At 41.2% G+C, this 22,077-nt stretch overlaps 1 protein-coding gene across 1 annotated transcript in view; it reads right to left on the bottom strand.

Annotated features, from left to right (window-relative positions):
- Positions 1 to 22,077, bottom strand: part of KCTD3 (potassium channel tetramerization domain containing 3) — a 51,888-nt gene that overhangs the window by 7,867 nt on the left and 21,944 nt on the right. Inside the window, exons 10-14 of the mRNA XM_006260366.4 lie at positions 15,920 to 16,035; positions 6,525 to 6,612; positions 6,241 to 6,357; positions 4,732 to 4,902; positions 506 to 661 (exon numbers count right to left, since the gene is read on the bottom strand). Coding sequence (XP_006260428.1) covers positions 506 to 661; positions 4,732 to 4,902; positions 6,241 to 6,357; positions 6,525 to 6,612; positions 15,920 to 16,035 — 648 coding nt within the window. The remainder of the gene's footprint in view (positions 1 to 505; positions 662 to 4,731; positions 4,903 to 6,240; positions 6,358 to 6,524; positions 6,613 to 15,919; positions 16,036 to 22,077) is intronic.

The raw sequence follows: 22,077 nt of genomic DNA on the forward strand, positions 1-22,077 counted from the left end.
ACATACAAATACATCTGGGGAAGGGGGGAGCCTGTTTGAAGTCAGACCTACAGAACTTATAAAAAAAATTATTTTTTTTTTAAAATAGCTATGGAGGGGTACCTTGAGTCTAAAAAGTTTGAGACCCACTGGTTTAGATAATCATTTCAGGAAAGTAAGGTATAACCCAGAAAAACAGGCAAACAGTTTGCATCATTTAATGGAAATGGGCAAAGCAAAAAAAAAAAAAGTCAATGTGACTTTACCCATCCTTACTAGGAATTAATTTTCAATGAGAAATATAAGAAACACTACAGCATTTAAGAGGCAAGCTGATCTGACTCTCCTGTAACTGCAACTACTGAAAATCACAGCCGCTTTACTGATGCCAGTGTCAGTGATGCCCGTATTAAAATGAGAATACAATTAAGACCAGGGACCCCCAACTGAATTTCAATGCATCTCCCCAAGCACAGTAGCACTCCAGAAGTCCAGTATGCAGTAATGGAGAAATATATTGGCCTACCTATGTCATTTCCAGAAGAGTAACTGCCATGGCTCTCTGTTTCCTCCAGTGACAAGATTTTGAATGAAGCCAAGGGAGTAGAACCTGGCTGTGTCGAAATCATTCCTCTGAAACGAGTAACAGTCCATGTCCGAACATGGTTGTTATCAGCGCAAACTAGAAAAAAAAACAGAAAAGGGAGTAAAGACATGGGATTCTTTCCAAGAAGCTTTTGGGTTTAATTCTTCCTTTTTTGTTTTTTTAAGCAGACCTTTGAATCTATAAGCTATAAACTTTCAGGCTATTACCAAAGCCATTAGGTCTTACACCAAATCAGCATCACACGGGGTTCAAGCAATGGTCTCTACTTGCAAACTTTCTTCACATTTCTCAGGCTCAAAAATTTTTGTCCTGCTCTCTCCTACTCTCACAAAGCATAACAAATATTGCAATGGAAGGTTTTTAAGAAGCATTTGTAGAATGGCTGATATTAAGTTTCATATCATATTTCAGTGAGCTAGAAAGCAAAATTCATTAAAGATTCTTAAAATTGTCATCTTACATTTTTTAATCAATCACTCTTCTTACCTTCCCATCTCATCTACTATTCTTGGCTCCTTAGCTAAGCAGCACTAGTGGCTACTCTGACTCACTTGCATTATTCTCCTCCAGCAGTATGAACTGAATATATTGATGTGAAAAGATCTCAGCAGAGAAAGTGGTGGACCAACCTCTCATTCTCCCACCCTCCCATCCAGTTATAGGCTGGATGACTCCTCATGCTTCATTTCAATTGACAATGAATCCTTTATTTAATCACTTGAGGAGCTACAATATCAACGCAACCACAATCCCATACTAGCTGAACAAAAATCTAGTCAGAAGTGCCTCAAAATCCAATCCACAAATCAAATACAGTGCAAGCAGCTGCACTGTAGCCTCTTAAACACCATGCTGTCAACAGGCCTCACTTATCTATACGTGAAAGTGTAGTTCAGTCTCTCTGTGCCTTTAGTCATCTGCAGAAATTGCAAACAAGCATGGTGGCTGCAAGTGATAGTGTTTTTGCAATACTGACACTTTGCCCCTTGGAAAAAAAAAAATCATCTCTCCAAATACATTTCACATTGGCTAATGACCAGATATAACCAAATCTCAGTTACTACTGACATGGGCTAGATTTCAACCAGTAACACTTAAGCAAAAAAGTTTTCATGGCCTACTGCAAATCAGCTGGGCTGGAAGTTTTGTTTTTACAAACAAATACCTCTTTAAATCTCTGGAAAACTGCATTTAAATTCTGCAGGAAAAAGTCTCTCTTTTATTATTGTTATTAGTAGTAGTACTACAACAATTCTGGAGCAGGAGACTAGAAATGCTGAAGGAGCTTCAAATTAAAAGCAATTAAAAAGAATAAAGACTTGTTCAAGTCCATATGTTATGTGCAGTATTAAACCAATTTTACTGTACACTGTGTCCCTGTATTTTAAACCTGCGCTGTGCTCCAGATTTTTTTGTATTCAAAACCTATATTGTGTAGTTAGGGGCAAGAATCTGGGTGTTGACAGCTGGAGAAGGGCTCTGTAGGCAAAGCAAGCATGAAAGGAAATTTGAATTCTTGGATAGACATCATTGCTAAAATAAATTAATCAGCAAAAGTTTTATATTGATAAACATATTGTCATAATTAAAGAATGTTTTTTATTCAGTTTTAATACATGTGCTCAGTTCACATCTTTTGGAGGCTCTCACAATGACTTTAGGTTTGTCTATACAAACAATGTGTACTACATAAAACATTTGTCATTAATTCAATACAATGTCCTTGTTGCTGGCAGTTACACAAGGTGCCTATAGCTATTTAGCTTAGCAGAATAAACTGTCACTATGAGACACTTTTATATCAATGCAATTGTGTCCATACTAGGGGAAACAAATGTAATGATTTTAGCAGATAAGAGAGAGGGGGAAAAAAAAAAAAGTCACAGCCTTAACCAAAAGTTTTATCAATACAAAAAAAGTGCGCAAACCAGGCTCAGGCAAACAACATTTAAACAATTCCAACTATTGTTCTCCACAATTGTAAAGGGCTAGAAACTCCAAAAATAGCATATGTGCTTGTTTTCAGATTAGGGAGAATCTTGGTTGGGATGGGTATATAAAAATGCAGAAAACAATGATTTGATTGAAAACATGAAAAAAGGTGATCATGAGTAATCATCGTTTTAATACCTGAATAAAAATGATTTAGCAAAATCAGTATGATGTTGAGACAGGGACTATGAATAAAGTTAAACACATTTGAAAAAAGCCCAGACTTATCCTATGCACACTGGTTGTACTGTGCAAGTCCTGACATTTAACCTTTGTTTTTTGGGGGCTGTAAAATAGTCCATATCTATCCATCCTGCATGGCTCTTATGAGCTTTTAGTCAACAAAGAGAACAATCTATCATAGTGTTGCTATAGTTTTTCATATCTGCTTGTGGCTGTTTTTGAAATGATTTAAGAGACTGCGCTGAAATACAAAGAACACAGTGAATACCGTTTCATTTGGCAAGCTGATTCACTAGTTAATTTTCCACCATTTGGAACCTTTACATCCAAATTTGTGTCTTTCAGAAAGAGATACTCTAATTTAAGCATGGTCAGAAGCACATGTGCCACAAGTGACACGGGCAGCCTCTGTTTGTAGCGCACAGCAGATCGGAGAGGGAGCAGGCAGCACACTGGCAGATACAGCATGGAGCACAAAGCAGAGCAGCAAATAAGGCAGGAAAAGGGCACCCAAATAGCACTCAGGGATGGTGCAGAGCTTATATTTTTGCACGCTGGCTGAAAAGGTTGGTCCCCACTGCTCTAACTCACAGTTCTGAGTTTACCAGTATTTTTTACACCACAGTTAAGAATAATCTCCATCACTCTTCAAATTAGGGCCCAGGAATGTGCTAACTGCACTTTAAAACACAAGCAGCTGAGTGTTCAAGCAGTAAAACACATGCTAAGTGCCATTATAGCATAGCAAAGTTAGGACTTTTCTGTCAAGGAGTATCTCCAAAATATATTACCTAACATGTAATACAATGAGGAGAGACTGGTGTGGGGGGCAGACTGCAACAGCTGTCTGATGTTCCCAGGTCTGGCAACCATACACTGCAGTGCAGCAGTCTTCAAGGACTCCAGGGCTTACAATACATTTTATTTATATTGTAGCAAGCATTACCATAACACTGGTCAGACAGTTCTTTAACTCATAGTAATGCTTACTATGATCTAAATAAAACAAGTCTTGAGTGTAACATGCAACCAAGTCTTTACTGTGTGAGGTTCTTTAACCTGCCTTGGGCATATCAGACTAGATGATCCCAGAGATCCCTTCTGGCTTAAAAATTCAGTACTAACATTCTTTAATATAAATTAGTCTTCAAAATTGCCTGCTTTACAGCACATGATCTGAGCCTTCAAGAGGCTGAGGACTGATATAAATACCTTCAAGTGTGTGTGCAAGTTCATCTGAACATGAAACTATTCATACAAAACACATTTAGTGCATTTACTCTAAGGGTTTATGCATGAACAACTCCTCTTAGAAATTTTCTTGCCTTTCTTTAATGAAACAAAATTAAATATAGTGCTATGGATAAGTTGATGCAAAGCAGTCCAACTGTTTTACAGTTCTCTATCCATATGACTGCTGCCTCTGCTCAGATATATTTCAGTAGAGATTTACAGCTGTACGTAGAACTACCACCACCAACACCCTGGAATATATAGAGAAGGAGGTTAATTAACCCATATCTTGCTGCTGTTTACAGAAATTAGTATCTAATTATGCAGCTTTTGTATTTCTCTCTGTGAAGGAAGTCACAAGTTACTGCAAATGTGATATTTAATATTTGTAAAGTATACTGCATCTTGAAGAACTTAAAGACCAGGACAAGCGTATAAATCATTTCAACCCTATTTTTCACTGCTTATAGATGCCAAAATGGGATGCATTGTAACAATAATATATTCAACCAAATCTTTAACACACTTAATCTTCTCAGTTCCATTCATTGTTTTAATAGCTGTTTTTGCCCTAATGTGCTCCTCGTGCAGAAGTCGTCTCTTTACGTTTAATAAGGAGTTAGCAAATTCAAACTAATAGGAGTCCAAGGAAAAGGAAAGAATTCATGACTATGCTAAGAAATGAAAAAGGCAGAAAAAAGTAATCCACGTGCATATGTGCAGGTAAACAAGATTACCTGACACAAGGTGCTTCTCAGAGAGCATGATCTTTGTAACAGGACTTCGATGAACTGTGAAAGTCTGAAAAAGCTGAGGGCCGGACCCAACTGTTTCAGGGTGCTGTACAATCACTCTCACTGCTCCAGAGCTGGTGCCATATGCAATCTCAATCCAATTGCCACTTACACCTACAACAGGAACAACCACAGAAATGTCTTCTGAAAACCAACATTTCCTTTTAAAGAGGTAAAACATTATTCATTGTACTGATGTAACTACTTATTTTAGCACTCCTAACTAACGAACTTAAACATTTTTGAAATTGTCACCAAGTCAGTGAGCTTACTTCCAAGGCAATCATTCACCATCTACTATTGTATAGTATGTCCCCCAGTACCTCCTGCATTGCCTCCCTGCCCCTCCTCAAAAAAAACAACAAAAAACCAAAACCAAAACAAAAAGAGATGGAAGGGAAGAGAACAAATCAGACCATCATGCAGATGGTCTATGGTAAGACCATCAAAGCAGTCTTTCTGGGTTTTTCAGAGTGAAAAACAAGACTAATCTGCCATTCAAGCTTTTCTTCCCTCTCAGTTGCATCATAAATAGTTATGGAAAAGAAACAAAATCTTTCCTGACATAACACCTAGCCCCATTTGAAAAAACCAAAACAAAACAATTATTTTCCAAACATTTATAAACAGTAACTTACACAGATTAAACTTAGTTTTATGTTGTTACTGACATGATTTCTTCTAACACTTAACAAGAGAAAGAAGAATGCAAACCTCAGCGGTGCATGTGAAATATATCAGTGCTGAAGTATTATTTCCAAATAAGATGCCCTTTTGTCTATAGCCATTTAGTAGATATTTTTTTCTTTGCTGTGGACCATGCCATCTGCTCAGCATACACAGGAGCAGAAAAGCAACCCCAAATTGCAAAGGTTGTTAGTACCCTCTAGTCTGAACCCATGTTTTGAAGGTTTCTTATTGACCTTTCATGCCTGCATACAGATTCCCAGCAAGCAACTTTGGCACAATCTGACCATGCTGGGGAAAATTAAAAAAAAAAGGAGACGTGTAGGATGCAGTCAGCATACCCACACGATGTTACAAGAACATTGAGCCTCTAAAAAATAAATAAATAAAAATGAAGGACTAACAAGACTGCTAAAGAAGAGTTTCATACTATGAATATTTGCATAAATGGGTCTGGGAATGAATCCATCTTGATCAGGAGCAATAATATTTGGACATTCCAAATCCTAGAATACTGTAATGAATTTCTTTTAATTAAGAAAAATTCTCACCCAAAATGACAGTTTACATAATAATACAGGTAACATGAAAGTGTAAGTAAGTTTAAACACAGGGTTTTTTTTTTAATGGAATAAGCAAATCTTTATAAACGTGGCACTGCAACTGCTGTTTAAAATTGAAATATTCTTAAAATATGTGCTACTGAAACCTTACTGTTCGTTGACCTTCAGAGAAGTATAATACAAATTGAAGTTTTATACAAACTTGTTTTGGGTGTGAGGTAGACACTGAGCGCTGTAATAGCATCATTGGAGGGATCATGGTAAAGTTCTGTCACCAGCAGATCATTATCCTTCATTCGCAAGGGAAACTTCTGCATGTCTATCAAAAGAGAGGTATTATGGACAAAATCAAACAGCAAAAATTTAGAAATAGATTTGAAAACCACTTCATCCCTTCAAAGATTTTATTTCTGTTAAGAATAACTGTTGATTGGCAGAAATATGGAACAATACAATCTTAATATCTTGTAATGTTTTTGTTCTTACCTATGTAATAGATAGAGCCATTGTTACAACCCAAGAGCAGGAAAGATCCAGCAGTATCATAGCTTGTGATAGGAACAACATCCTGAACCTAGTGCAACAGTAAAGGAAATTCAAAACATTAGTTTACTGCTTTCTTCCAATTTTGAATCTGTTGTTTAAAAAAACCAAAAAGAACTTACTGCTTTTTGTATTCCATTAAAAAACAACAACAAAAAACCACCAAACAAAAATCTTTAGGTTCTTATACTGTACATATCACACACAAACATATGGGAGGGATTTTCAAAGTTTTCAGCATTTCAATAACTGTTACCAATGATATCATTGTGAGCTATATCACCAAGTCCAATTAGAGTAGACGGGGTCAGCACTGAGCACTTGACAACCTACCTTCAAAGTGAGCAGACACACACACTCACCAGCAAGAAGAAGCAACTGTTTACTCAGCATAAGATTGCCTTTACAGGGGGCAATGGTGTGTGCACTGTTTTCTGTTTTAATTCTAAAAGCTGAAGGGTTGATAGAGCACCTTTAATTAGTACACCCCGATACTGAAACAACACACACATTTTTATATAATGGATCTTTCTTTTCCCCGACTGATATTTAATGCCATTTAGCATGGGCCAATAGAAGAGTGTCAAAGTAACACTTGCAAATATGTTTAAGCCTATCTATCTCTTTTTAACACCTTTGGGAACTCCTGCTAGTTTTGAAGGGGCTGGTAAGCAACACTCAGATAAGGCCTCCTTAAACTTCCGAATTCCTCTCTGGGCCTTCTGCTTGTACTACATACAGCTATCACTGTATTTATTTGAATATAAGATGACCCTGCTTATAAGATAACCCCTGAATAATTAGATTCTATATATGGAAAATTTATAAATGTTATAATTTTCCAAGTACACAATCTAATTAATGGTGGTTTGCTTTGTATTTGTCCCCCTCCCCTCCCCACATTGCTACAGCAAGGAAAATAAATCTGGAGGGATCAGGTACCCTTTTTGCCCTCTGGTTCCCCCTATATTTTTCCTCAGCCAGCTTCTTCCTCCTCTCCTTATTGTCAGAACCTGTTCTCCCCGAGTACATGCAAATTTGAAAACACCAACCTTAAAATTAAACATGGCTGTAATAATCTAAATATAGTACCCATAGACTTCAGTTCATCTAGATTTCATTCATGTTACTTTAAAAAAAAAAAAAACCCAAAAAAAACTTTTGCAAATTTTTGTACCTGTGTTCCATAAACATACTTTTAAGAAGCACTTTAGCACCTACTTCTATATAGTACAAACCAGGTGCATCTACACATGCAATTAAATGTGTAGCAGTAACCTCCAACACATATTGTGCTGGAGTTTATTGTTCAAATGTGGTTACCAGGAGCGTGTGCCTGGGACTGCAGCACCTTAAGCCAGGTCATAGCAACCCTGGCTGGCAAGAGATCCCCAGGGTCAGCCTGCCAGCCCGTGGCTGCTCCAACCCGTCTCAATGTACTGTAGAGGGGCTCACTACAGGACAAAGGCGCTACAATGTGAGGCTAGCCAGCAGGCAGTCCCCGCACCAAAGCGCCCTTGTGTCCCATCCAGCCCCATCACCATCTACACATGTGCTGCTGCAGTGGAGATCTCTGCCAAAGGATAGTACTTGTGTTTACAAGTACTAACCTAAGGTGGAGTTAATTTACTCCATCCTAATAGCACTACATGTGTAGATGCTGAGACATTTATTCCAGAGCCAATTAGGCAACTCTGCAATAAACATCTCATGTAGATGTGCCCACTGTACATGATATTAGTCCATGATTTACCATATAATTAGGAATGTACAGATATCATGATTCTGTAATTTTCAAGGAAACAGTAATTTTGGGCAGGCCCCGCTGAAAAGCACAGGCTCTGCAGTAAAGCATAAGGTCCATCCTTTTGGCGGGCTCCCCGAAAATAAACAAACAAATAACCCCCAAAACCAAACACCTCAGTGAAAATAAAATGTTGGCTCCCTCTGAAGAACCAGCAGTCCTTGTTGCTGCTATGGCCCACCTGAATAGCCTGCCGGGCCAGGGAAAGGTGGGAGGGGGGCTGCTGGCATGCCAAGACTGCTTCTGCCCCTACCCCTCACCACTGATTGACTGTGAGGGCATCTATCATATGTTCCCACCTCTCACCCCAAATCAGCAGAGGGTTGGGACCACTGGGGTCCCTCAGTCACAGGCATTGGGGGTGGGGTGGAGGGTGCACCATGCTCCACCCATGAAAACAGTTGGCACCTGGCCTCAAGATCAGTAGACCCCTACATGGAATCAGAACTCGTGGCAGAGGTGATATCTTTTATTAGACCAACTGGGTATTTGCAAAAAAATGTCTTTGTATACAAGCTTTTGGGCTCACTCACCCTCCCTCAGGCATAGGAGAATGCAAAGATTGAATTTTCATCCCCCCCCCCAGGACAAATGTCTGTCTCTCTCTCACACACACACACACACACACACACACACACACACACACGGCTACAACCTGTATCCCTGAAACATGGAAGATACTGTATTATAGCCATTTTTTTAATGAACACTTTTGTCTTGTAAAATTACGAAGTTAATTCAACATCTTGGAACAACCTGAAAGCTGACACCCTGGCTCCTGGCCTATTGTTCTAGCTCAGTCTGCATGTTCACAGAGCTCAAAGTGCCTCAACACAGGAGAATTTCCTGCTCCGAGGAGCATCTATCCTCCTCCTCCTGTGAAATATCATAATCAAACAGAAACATACTTCAACTTCCTGCTTGACACCAGACATTGAGGTAAATAGACCATTCTAACTTTTATCTGAGCCTAATTTGCACAAAATGAATTATTCTAACCAGGAGACCTTATAACACCTTCAGCTCTCCTGTGAAATATAGTTTCATTTCCACCTAGGATAAATTTTACAGTCTTCACATTCTCCTGTGACTGAAGAAGGGCAAGTGTGCCCAAAAATTTACAAATAAAGATTTGCTTTGGAAATATCTAGTTGGTCTAATAAAAGCTATCACCTCTACCACAATTTCAGATTCATTTTGCCCATAGACCAGTACAGCTACAACCTGCATCCCTGTAGACTCCTACGAAATTTGTTGGGCTGGGTCCCACCAGAGTTGATAGGATTTCAAGCCATGGTGACTCCACAGCTCAGCACTGCCCAGTATGTGTGTATAGTAGCACTAAAGGGCTAACACAAATCCTTTTGGGGGGATCTGGAGTACATGTGCCAATAAGCCCTCCCCCGGACTGGAATCAGATGCTTGTGACACAAATTATGGGAGCCTCCAAAAAACGATATGCAGATCAGGCACAGGGGAACCCAATCTGGCTTCACATCATGGAGGGCGGGGCCATACTAATCATATGCAACAGGACAAGAGAGGGAGCAATAGAAGGATTCTGGGTGAACTGTTTGTGGCACCATTTGGTGAGGTTTGCCAGAAATTTAAGGCTGGTGAAGAAACAGGAATCACTGGGAATGGGAAAGAAAGGTGCAACTCCGCTGTGGGAATGCAGAGGAAGTTGAAATGGATGCAATATAGTGGCTCGCCATGACTTGAAAAGAGTCAGTATTGAAAGGAACGGCACTCAATGGGTGCTATCATATGGCTTATTCAGAGGAACTGCATTAATCTATGCTTGTGGTTGGTTCCAATCAGTGTATTTGTCCCGGAGACAGAGAAGGGCAGTTGGGGAGACCCAGCTTCCTGTGGCCCAACAGCCACGGGGCCACCGAGACAACAGAACACCTCCTGTGGCTCTGTACCTGCGCCAAGGAGGTATGGAAGAGGGTACAGCAGCTTTGTGAAGCGGTGACCGGAGTCAGCCAGCTAACCAGCAAAGCCGCATTGTATGGGCACCTCACCAAAAACCAGGGGAGCCCCTCGCTCCGGTTCAACCAGTTTGCATCCTGTGTCAGGAGCACCTTGTGGAAGGCCAGGAACCTGCTCCTCTACAGACAAACAGACATAGAGGTAGTGGGTTGCGTGAAGATGGCGCTGAGCGAATTCCAGACCTACCACCAGAAATCTGTAGCAGAGGATGGAGAAAATGCAGCGAACACCACCTGGCAAAGGGACACATGGCACAGGATCATACAACCCCTGCTAAGGAAAGAAGAGAGCGACAGCAGCCGAGAAGAGGACCAGACAAGTGGGACGGAGGACAGCAACAGTGACAACAGCAGGAGGACAGTATCAGGTCCTCCAGTGGAAGAGACCAGTTGAGCCGAGTACCTGACCCCAGAAGTGGGACATAGGCGGACATGTAGGGAGGGCTGGTTGGAGAGACCAGAAAGGACCGAGTGTATTTTGTGTGTTTTGTGCGTGGTTTGCAGACGCTGTAACGGGCACGGGTGGCCAGCGGGCCTTTGTACAGGTGCGGGTCTTCTTCTGTGATGGGATCATTTATATATAAAAAGAGAGAAATATATTTTTACAAAAAAAAAAAAATTGTCCAATATGGGGGCAAAGCAAGAGCACTTGCCTGGCCGTGGGTGAAGTCAGGGACCTGGAATCCCTGGGGGTCTCTGTACGCCGTGAGGGGGTCAGGATCCTGGGGATAGATTTTGACCCGGAGCTGAGCAGCAGAACAGCATGGGAGAAGACTGAGGCCAAGGCAAAACAGAAACTGGGGCTGTGGCACTTCCATTCCCTTTCCATTGGGGGGGGCAGGGGGCGGCGCTTGTGAAGGCGGTGTTGTTACTGGTGCTTCTGTACACCGCACTGGTCTTCCCCCCTTCCGAGCATGTCGCCCACAGGATCCAGAGGGCCATGTGGGTCTTCTTCTGGGGCTCCAGATGGGAAAAGGTCACCCAGAAGATGTTGTGCAAGGACAAGAGGGCCGGGAGCAGGGGCATGCCAGAGATCCTCCTGTTCCTATGAGCCAAGTACACGAGCACGATCTGTAAGCTGGCAACGGAGGCAGACACCAAAACCGCATGTCTCGGGAGGTACTTTGCAGGGCACATCCCAAGACGCTGCGGGGTCTTCACCCCGACCAACCATAGGCCATGGATCACGGACCTGCCCTGGTTCTATGAGACCTTGCACCAGTGCTGTAACATGTATGGCCTGCAGATCATGGGCCCGGCAACCATGAAAAGCCACAGGAAGATCCAAGAGACAGTGAGACAAAGGGATACCGTGGACCTGCTCCTGGGAGATGTATGCCAAGCCGTGCGGGAGCGCATCCACCGCAAGGAGCTGCGCAAAGATCACAGGGACCTAACTTGGCTGATAGCTCACCAAGCTCTCCCAGTGAAGGCCCAGAGACAGAGAGGAGCAGTTGGGAAGACCCAGCTGCCTGTGGCCCAACTGCCACAGGGCCACTGAGACAATACAGCACCTCCTATAGCTCTGCACCTGTGCCAAGGAGGTATGGAAGAGGGTACAGCAGCTATGCGAAGCGGCGACCGGCATCAGCTGGCTAACCAGCAAGGCCGTGCTGTATAGGCACCTCGTCAAACACCAGGGGAGCCCATCGCTTTGGTTCAAACAGTTTGCATCCTGTGTCAGGAGTGCCTTGTGGAAGGTCAGGAACCTGCTCCTGTACAGACAAATGGACGTAGAAGTAGTGGGCTGCGTGAAGATGGCGCTGAGCGAACTCTGGACCTACCACCAGAAATCGGTAGCAGAGGACAGAGAAGACTCAGCAAACACCATCTGGCACAGGGACATGTGGCACAGGACCATACAACCCCTGCCGAGTGAAGATGGGAGAGAAAGCAGAGGAGAAGAGGAACAGATGAGTGGAACGGAAGACAGCGGCAACGGCAATGGCAGCAGCAGTGGGTCCTCCAGTGGAAGCTGGAGCAATGACGGAGAGACTCTTTGAGCCAAGTACCTGACCCCAGAAGCGGGGTGAGGGTGGACATGAAGGGAGGGCTGGTAGGAGGGACCAGAAAGGACTGAGTTTGTAGTATGCATGTGTTGCGCGCATTTGGGGATATTGTAACGGGTACGGGTGGCCAGCAGGCCTTTGTATGGGTGCGTAGGGCGCAGGTGTGGTTTTCTGTAATGGGATTGGTTTAACCTTTTTAGGATGTAATAGGTTAGAGAGCAGATATATATATAAACTAATATATATAGAGAAATATATTTTTACAATAACCCCCCCCCCCCCCAAAATACGTCCAATATGGCCCAAGGTTACAAATTTATTTTCTTGAGAGATGCCAAAATTTTCCTATGGAAAGTTACAAAACAACACAGACATCTGCTTAAATGTTAAGCTGTTGCACAATAAAATTGAAAGCAATGTCAGGGCTTGAAGAAGGGTATAGCTGTTCAGAAAGGAGAAGGATTTGATTTTCTTCAATGAAATTAATGTACTTTTTAGCATTGCTTAGCATTTGAATAATGTTCTGATGATACAAATTGTCACTGGTAAAAATGCACATGACATGTGAAGCTTTGCCAGTTTACACCGGCTGAGGCTATAGAATAATAGCATTAAATTCTGTTGCTTTACCAGATGAGCAAACTAAGGTACCCCAATGAAAGTCTGCAGGTCTCCTCAAAAAGAGCTTCACACTAGCTGGTATATTGGTATTTTTGATAATAACCAGCTTTATTTTTCGAAAAAGTGTAGAATATTTTAGTGACTTAGCATTTAAATGATGAGATGCTATTTAGGCAAGTGTACCAGTCATAGTCCCAACATGATTGAGTTCTCACAGAAACATGAATGGACTAGACCCCAGAATGGCACAAATTAGGAATATACTTTCAATTATCTTACTCTTGGCTTACTTAAGGAAAAAACCTGAAGTGATGGATTGCTCCAGAAAAAAGACAAATGAATACTGAAGACAAAATTACCAATAGCAGTGATCAAGATAAAAAGAATGCAGATATAACTAGACTTTCCAGGAGACCAAAGAACTCAACTTACTGGAATATATATTGAATAAAATGAAGCAAAGTCATTCCTTATATGATGCTGCTTGTGAGACAGCTGTATTGACTTATTTTTGAGTGCTACCAGCACAACAGGCAGGTATTGAAGTAGCATAATTTTTGTGCTCAGTCCAAGCTGAGAAAAAGTGAATGTACCTTACAATTGTGGTTATTTTGATCTGATCAAGTTCACCTTTTAACAGCAATGTTGAATCTTTGTTATCTAACAAATAAAATTATTAAGAAAACCAAACCCAAACATTTGCCTAGACATAGAAACTTAAATAATATAGATCAAGAAACAAGACCAAAATTACAAGGTAGCTTAATTTGAGCCACATAAGGTTATCAAGCATTATTGACAGATTGAAATCTTGGCATGAAACAGCTGTTGTTTCCAGTTATCTAATTTTCAAATGATTGAGAAATCTAACTCCTTAAATGTTCTCATATTATTGATTTTCAGTGCTAGATTATCTAATGCCTTCAACTTTCTTGTTATATCATATGCCATCAAAATCTTGCCAAGGGAACATGCATTAGGGGAAAGCCACCTCAGCTAGTCTGCCCAAACATCTGAGAATCAGGGAAGAGATGCCAAAATCTATTACAAACAAAGGAAAATTCAGAACATCCTCAGGATGCATTACATAAGATGCAAAAGCACCTCCTTTTAGCTAGAGGGAAAATAGCTGGCTAGGAAGAACTTCTTAAAAGCAAGTTTGAACTATGAAAAATTCATAAAGACTGTGGGAAAACATCAATAAAAAGAAACCTTAATTTTAAGAGAATGGAGCACTTGTTTAGTTTATATGGGCATCAGTTTGCTAACAAGCTATAAACACAAACAAAGTATTTGTTCTCCAAAGCCTCCAGTTCTGGTGGAGCAAGCTGTTTTCTACGGGAGCTCAGTGTATGGTGACCTTTCTGTAGTAAATTATTGTAGGCCGTGAGGAATGTACTGTGTATTTCAGATTTGTGGACTAGTTTTATAAAAACCCGAAAAGACTAGCCCATAACTGCAGAGCACAGTTTAGATTATGCATGGCAAGAAGGAACAGGAAAGAAAAATCAATGGTGGCATCTTCATTTTGAAATCTGATTCACTTTCATAATTTATCAGGTTTTATTCTGAAAAATTTACCTTTCCTTTTCTATGGAAAACCTTGTTGATGTTGCCAGAAAATTCCCCAGTTATCCCAGCCCATGGCATACAACAATCAGAAGAACCATTTTATGCCTTATGATCTTTAATTCCAAAATCATATAGACTTTGGATCCTTAATAAGGCCTCAAACTAAGTTTTACTGCCTTGTGGTCGTCAGTATTGTAAGATATACTGGTTTGAGAGACAGGGGGGGTTGACATGTGAAAATATTCATGCATTTGTTACTGTTGTAAATAAATCATTAATGCAAAAAGGAACAAAGTTTTTGTGCGTTTTCTATGGTGTTAAAAAAGGCCACTTAAAAGGCACTTCAGCTTTGTTTAATTTAATGCAAACAGATTAGGTCAGTCTTCTCTATAGAAGCAAAGTATTGTCCTGTACCGGTTGCCTTTTTGTACTCTCCGTGTTATTCATTGGCAGGGTTGTTGCTTAAGGGTCAGATCAGAACTTATTCAACCACTACTGTGGCAGTCACAGAAGAAGGCCTCAGGTCAGTTCTGCCTCTTGAGATTTGCAAGGCAGCCTTTTGGATTTCATTATAATCTGTCTCTATATTGTGCCGTGAAGACATGCATCTGGCTGCGTTACAAGGTTTGTATCTTGCATGAATGCCCAACTCTTCCCTTGGTCTCGTCTGGAATCCAAGAATCTCTATTCCTGTTGTCAGAATGCATAATATAAAAATCACACTGTATCTGACTGTATAGCTATAAAATAGAGGTCTTTGAGGCATGATATACAGTGCCATTAAAAGAATGTAGTCCCTCACTGTGCCATACTTCAAACTCCCATCCTCAATTCCAGATATGCTGTTGAGAACCACAGTCATATTTATATGTAATAATGAATATGTAATTCCCCAACAAATGTAAGTTCAAACACAGGGTCCAAAAGAACAGAATAATTTTTCAAAAACCAGGATGGAAGCCCAAGTATGGAAGGTTTAACATACTTGTGCTCAAGAAATAATAAATATTAATAGTCAAACATTTTAAGAGCCTAAATAAAGTTGCGGGCTCCATGGTACCATAGGAGAAAAAATCTGAAAGTTTGTGAGATTGGGTGCTAAAGACATGAAGCTTTGGCATAAAGATGATGGGCACTTTAAGAAATCAGTACCTTATAAAAGTAAAATGCAGATACCAGAACAGCATTCAATATTACATACATACTTACTAATATTAAGCATTATATTGATTATCTATATTAGCTATATCTAAACAAATTGATATTTCGCTTGTTTCCAAGCAAATTATGTTAGTTTTGATAATACTTGTGTTAATAAAATGCTTGAATTGAACGCACCTGCCAATGTTGAGTCACTGCATTCCATACTCCCACCTTCCCTGTATGACTGGTAGCCACCAACTGGTTGCCAATGAAGAAGAGAGCATCCACTGGGACTCCAAGACTGAATACTCCTAAAAATTAAACGAAAACAAGTCTGTGAAGCCTGCTTTTAGAATAAGCAGACAAACAGTAAAGATCAAACTTTTCTCCTCTACTACTACATGCCTGGCTTATTACATAAGGGCCTAAATAAAAAGCCTCATTTTGTATTTGTATAGTACCTAACAAAGTGGTAGACTTTATTATGTATTTAAACCACTTCTACTTTGTGTACAGCAATATGCCAATGAGGTCAGCATCTCTTTGGTGGCAAAATTCACGGTGCAATACAAAGAATCTTTTGTTCCTTTACAGCCACATGAAGCCCAAGGCCTCAAACTCAACTTCAATGAAGCATTAAAATGCCCTTGTGTAGTATGTCATCCATCTTGACCCCATGATTAAAGGAAAGGCACAGTTAAAATTCTGGAGTGGTAGATTCATGGTCTTGCAAGATACATTAATTCCTCCCATATCATTTCATGGCTTCCACCTAAATCAGCATAAACCCCTATGGTCACTGTATAATAAAAAAAAAAGGTGTGCCCAAATAACTTGCCTGCTTTTTAAAAATATACTTTTAGAAACAAAATTGTGGTCTGGAGAGATCAGTCCTACTAACCAAGGGAAACAAATGCAATAACAAGGATTATTAATGCAATCTAGTCTTACTTAAAAGCATTCATGTTATGATCTCTTTTTTTGGGGGGGGGGAGCAGGGGGGAGAGAGAGAGAGAGTCAGGAATCAAGAGAAAGGATAAGGTGACAATGAAAAACAAATCAAACAACCTGTTACGATACAGATCTGAACTGTAGTAGTATTACTAGTTGTTGTTTTTTTTAGCAAGAATAAAACTACTGTCTGGAAAAGATAGGACCACCCATTGTCATAATTCCAGTTACAGAAGATGAGAAAAAAGGCTACACAGTACTCTCCCATAAATTACCTGGATTTCCTGGAAAACTTAAGAAGTGTTAAGTCATTCTTATGTCACAATTAAACTAAGATTAAAAAAAAAAAGTGAGAAGTTGTCTCTTTAGAACAACAAATCACAGAGATTTGAAGTAAACAGCCACTAAGGAATGGTGTCTGTCAGGACAATCCTTATTCAGAGTAAAAAGTGCTTCATTTTAAACATGAGATGCAAGTTTTACTCATGTTAATTAAGAGGCAGTGCACACTTTCTGGTGGGTTTATAGTTCATGCTCTGTCCCCAGTCTCTTCCAACTCTCAGAAGAAATTTTAATAGATTACAGTAATCCTAGATCTCCTCCTGAACATAATGATTTTATCACAAGTGCTTGACTGCTGAAAAAAGCATTCAGCTTGCAGAACATAAAAAAGGTAGAGTCAAACATGACCACACAACCTTGACAGATTCCTTCAAGTTGCAATTGACTGCGAGTACTAGTGTGGAGCACGAGGTATGAGGAGGGGTGGGGGGGAATTCTAATTTGAAAGGGAGTCGAAGTAAAGCTCATCATAAGGGCTGTCCGTAACGGACGCAAAATGAATAGCTCGAGAATTTAGAAAAAAAGAGATGTAATATAATTAATGTCATTGTTAGAGTGAATGCCTTTCAAACAAGTTCTCTTAATATTATAGATAGAAATTAAAACAAACGTTTTCTATTTTGGAAGCCACTTCTATGCCGAAAGCATCTGTCACAGAAAAATCTTACAATTAGGTAGGAAAATCTTATTTTTCTTTACACTACCATCATCTGTGGGAGGGTATATTAATAAGCTCCTACTGAATTCATGGCAGACATGGGCTGTGTGGCAGCTCCTTTAATCTTGCAGGTTCCCCTGCTCCCCCAATGACTGGCAGATGGGCCCTGCTGCTTGCTCTTAATAAATAAATAAATAAATAAATAAAATCAGTAGGGAGGCAAAAACTGCAGTTTTCAGGGGCAAGTGGCAAGGCCCCTCTGCCAATCACCAGTGAGGGAGGCAAGGAGGAAGGGAAGGTGCTTGTAAGATTAAAGGAGCCACCGTGGAGCCCACTTCCACCACAAAGTCAGTAGGTCCCTACCTATTATACACACATTTCTAACTAAACTGAAGGATACCCTTTACAAAACACCACAGTCTCTCTCTTATAACAAACATATCCGGAAGCACTTGAAATCTGACTTTTCTACTCAAAAAGAAAATTTATGGGTATATTTTATCTTTTGCTACAGAAAACTTTGCCTACAAGTTTACTTCTAAAACAACAACAGCAACTAAACATGCACAAGAAACCCAGCGATCACTTTACACCAAGATCTCCACTATTATAAATGTTATGGCAAAGTTTGGCAACCAACATTTAAAACATCTGCAAAATTACTTTAGGAACAACACACAGTCTCTCTCTCTCTCTCTCTTATCTGCATCCCCAAGTCAGGGGTACCAAAAATCCAACCTGCAGGCCAGATCTGACCTATGTAGGTGGGTCAACCAGCCAGAGGAGTTTCTTGTGAGCTGGACCACATACATCTGTGGGACAGATTGAGCTTCACAGGCCCTTTGTCATAGTTGCCAGAGCTAGGCAGCGGTAGCATTAATACCATTATTTCAATGTGGCCCCAGAACCCAAAGGTTTAACGCTGCTCACCACCAGTCCTTACCTACTGAAGACAGGGTTGCACCTGAGGACTAAGATCGGTGGCAAGGGGAAATACAGGGAGAGGCTGGTTGAAACAGCATTAACTTTTCGGGTTCCAGAGCCACACCAAAACAGCAACTCTGGCAGCTGCGCTGATTAACACCACTGCCACCACTTGCAGGATGTCCAGCTCACAGGGTCCAATGATTTTAAACACTGCTGTTAAGTCTTACAACTAGATCCCCTCTGCATGTGTGAACAGAGGTGTGATGGGATCCAATGCATGATCCACACAATTGTGCCTCCTGCCATACCATGTGTGCACAGTAGGTGGCGTGATTGTGGGATTACAGAGATCCCATTGTGCCTTATTGCTGGTGCAGGGGGAGCCTGATCCGGTGCTCCCCCTGCACTGACAAGAAGCTCTATGGCTGGGAGCCCCCTCAGTTGAGGGGCTCCCAGCTGTGACCCCACACACGCCAGGGGGTGGGGGATTGTAGCAGCTGCAATCCCCAAGCCCCAGGGGTTTCACACACCCCTGAGCCTGGGAGATCACAGCAGCCATGGCTCCCCAAACCCCAGGGGTTTCACTCAGCCCTGGGGCAGCTATGGCTTCCAGCTGGGCCACAAAACCCAGTGTCTACAGCTACCTACAATGACTTCTAGTGACTGACAAGTTTGAGAAGCTTACTACAACATTAAGTCATTTTGTAAGCCACAACAACTGAACACTACAAAATGTTTAGTCTTCCAAGTTTGCACTCTTGGAATTGCCTGGTAAGATGCTTGCCACCTGTATCAATTGAATTAAAATAACCCACATCCTAAATGCTGTTGATTTCCAAGCATAAACTAATCTCTTCACCTTAAACACCTTAAAGCCTCATGAGGTTATATAGAATACCAAGTAATTAATTTCTTAATGTGCTGATCTCCTATTGTACCAATAATTACAGTAAGTTTCATAAGCATCCTGGATAGCCTCTTAAGTGTTTTAATTAGAGGTCCATCAATATATTGGCGGCATATCAGATTGGCACTGATAAAAGAAAAATTAACATTATCTGCCATCAGCTTTTTTTGGCTGGTGTAGCCAATAAATGTCATCGATAAATGCCACATGCATGTGCATAGCCGCAGCATGCACACAGCCAGAAATGCAGCCCAGCAGCCCGGACAGCAGCCTCCTGTCATTAAGTTTGCAGAGAGGAAGGGGCATGAGGGTTAGATTGAGACCCCCATGGTGAAGGAAGGAGGGACTGGGGCAGGGCCTGCCCAGACAAGACGGTGAATGCAACCCTGGGGCTGGGAGCAGGATGGAGCTGCAGACAGCTCATCTGTGGGATGCAGGAAGAGTGGCTTCCTGCCACTGAGAACACCCCTGGGAGAAGTATGGGGGGGCATGTGCCCCCCCCCCCAGATGTGTGCAGGGCAAGGGCATGCTGCCTGCTCCAGGCCAGGGGCTGCACCAGCCTCTTCCCAGCAAGGGGGCTAGGCTAGGACTGCACTCGGGTCCAACTCAGCTGCATGGGGTGGGTAGCAGTAGTGCTAGGGAGGGCCTTGGGGCGCTACAGCCACCCCAAAATACCCTGTAACCTCCCCATAGCCACCCCTCCCAGTACTGAGCCTGCCCCACCCCTGCCCAGCCCCCCTCCCCAGAAGAGGCCAGTGCAGCCCCCATCCCTGAGTCTGCAGTGAGCAGCCCGCCCTTGCCCGGTACACAAATCCAAGGAGGCACATGCCCCCCATGCCTCCCCCAGGGGTGCGCACAGTGGTGGGGATCTGCCCACCCACCCCACCTCTTTGAACAAGCTACCCATAGCTCCATCCCACTCCCTGCCCCAGACTTGCATTCACCATCCTGGCTGGGCAGCACCTGCCCCACCCCCACTCCTTGCCTCACCATGGGGCCTCAATCTGCCTTCCCCCATGCCCCTTCCTCCCTACAGACTTACCTGCAGGATGTTGCTCTCCCAGCTGCCTGGCTGCATTCCTGTAAACCAGCTATTGGATTGGTATCGGCCAATATGGCTGGTTAATAATCAGCTATCAGTATTGACCAAGAAAATCTTTATCAGTGCACCCCTAATTTTAATAATGTAGCAGTATATACCCAAATGCCTTCTCAAAGTTCACCAGAAGCCCCTTGAAAAAGCTTTTAAAAACTGGAAATCCCCAAACTTTAGTTAAATGCATTCAAATGACAAAAATAAGATGCCCTTTCTTCTAAGTAAAAGGATCATGGTCCACAACATTCCCTGATGGCAGTCAAGAATCTTTTTTACATTCTAATGCTTTAATTATGATGGCAAATTATTTTCAGGGCATAACATGATCATCTCTGATGCAAGCTATTCGGCAGTATAAGGCACATAAAGAGAGGCAATAATAAAAACAGAGAAACAACTAGAACTGATTACTCCAGAGAAGGACGAAGTTCAGGGAAATCAAGGAAGACAGCTTGAATGGTCTGAAGGAATTTAAAGTGTCACTCCTGCTTAGGCTCAACAATCTTGACGGTCATCCACAGGGAAGACAATGGTATAAGGAATGACAGGTTCCTGTCTTAAGGGGCTTTCTCAGTAAAATACTGCTTATAGCAGCAATCCAGCAGTGGTGTCTTATGTAAGTAATATTGAAAGGAGTACAGCCTCTGGGAGAGCTCTATCATGGAGATGCCAGGCCTTCCAATTTTCTACGGATGGTGTTGTCAGCTACCGAAGAGCATTTGTAAGAACAAATTGTTTCTTTTACAGGATATGAGCAGAGTACTACCTCTCTATCCCAAGGCAGGGCTGAAAACATTTGTCTCTACATGAGGAACAGGCTGTAATATTAAAAATACTTTAATTCTACCTTATTAGATTTCTTAATTTCACTCAATTAAAAAAAAAGATACACACATTTGATTTACAATAGCAGTTTAAAAGCAAGTGTGCTACACTTGATTCATAATCTGGACAAAAGTACAATTTACCAGCTGGTCAGACTTTTTTTTCCACAATAAGGACTTCTCAAATTACAATAATTAACTTCCACATTTTATTTAATTTCATTTTAAAAAAGAGAAAATTTTAACAACTGAATTAATAATCTAAAATACATGTATTGACTTAAGTAGCAACAGGACTGCTGAACTATTATGGCAGTTAAAGCTGTATTTATAAAAATGAACTTAGGTTTTCTATCTCTCTGGTTTAAGAGTTTCATATTTTTTTAAAAGGCAGCTCCATGTAACAGAATAGCTAATAAAATATTCATTTCACTTATGGGAAAGAAAAATCTAAGAAAGCATTTTAAAATATTTTAATGTGTAGAATTCTGCAAAAGTGCTGTCTTACACATTTAAGAAATATGTTTCTTGTAATGGCAGTTTAATAATTGACATTACACAAATTTTCTTCTCACAGTCCTTAAAAAACAAGGAACCTTTAAGAACTGTAGATAACAATTAATCCTAATAACTTTTTATTTTCTATCC

This window comes from Alligator mississippiensis, chromosome 1 (genome assembly GCF_030867095.1).
Source record: "Alligator mississippiensis isolate rAllMis1 chromosome 1, rAllMis1, whole genome shotgun sequence".
NCBI lineage: Eukaryota > Metazoa > Chordata > Crocodylia > Alligatoridae > Alligator > Alligator mississippiensis.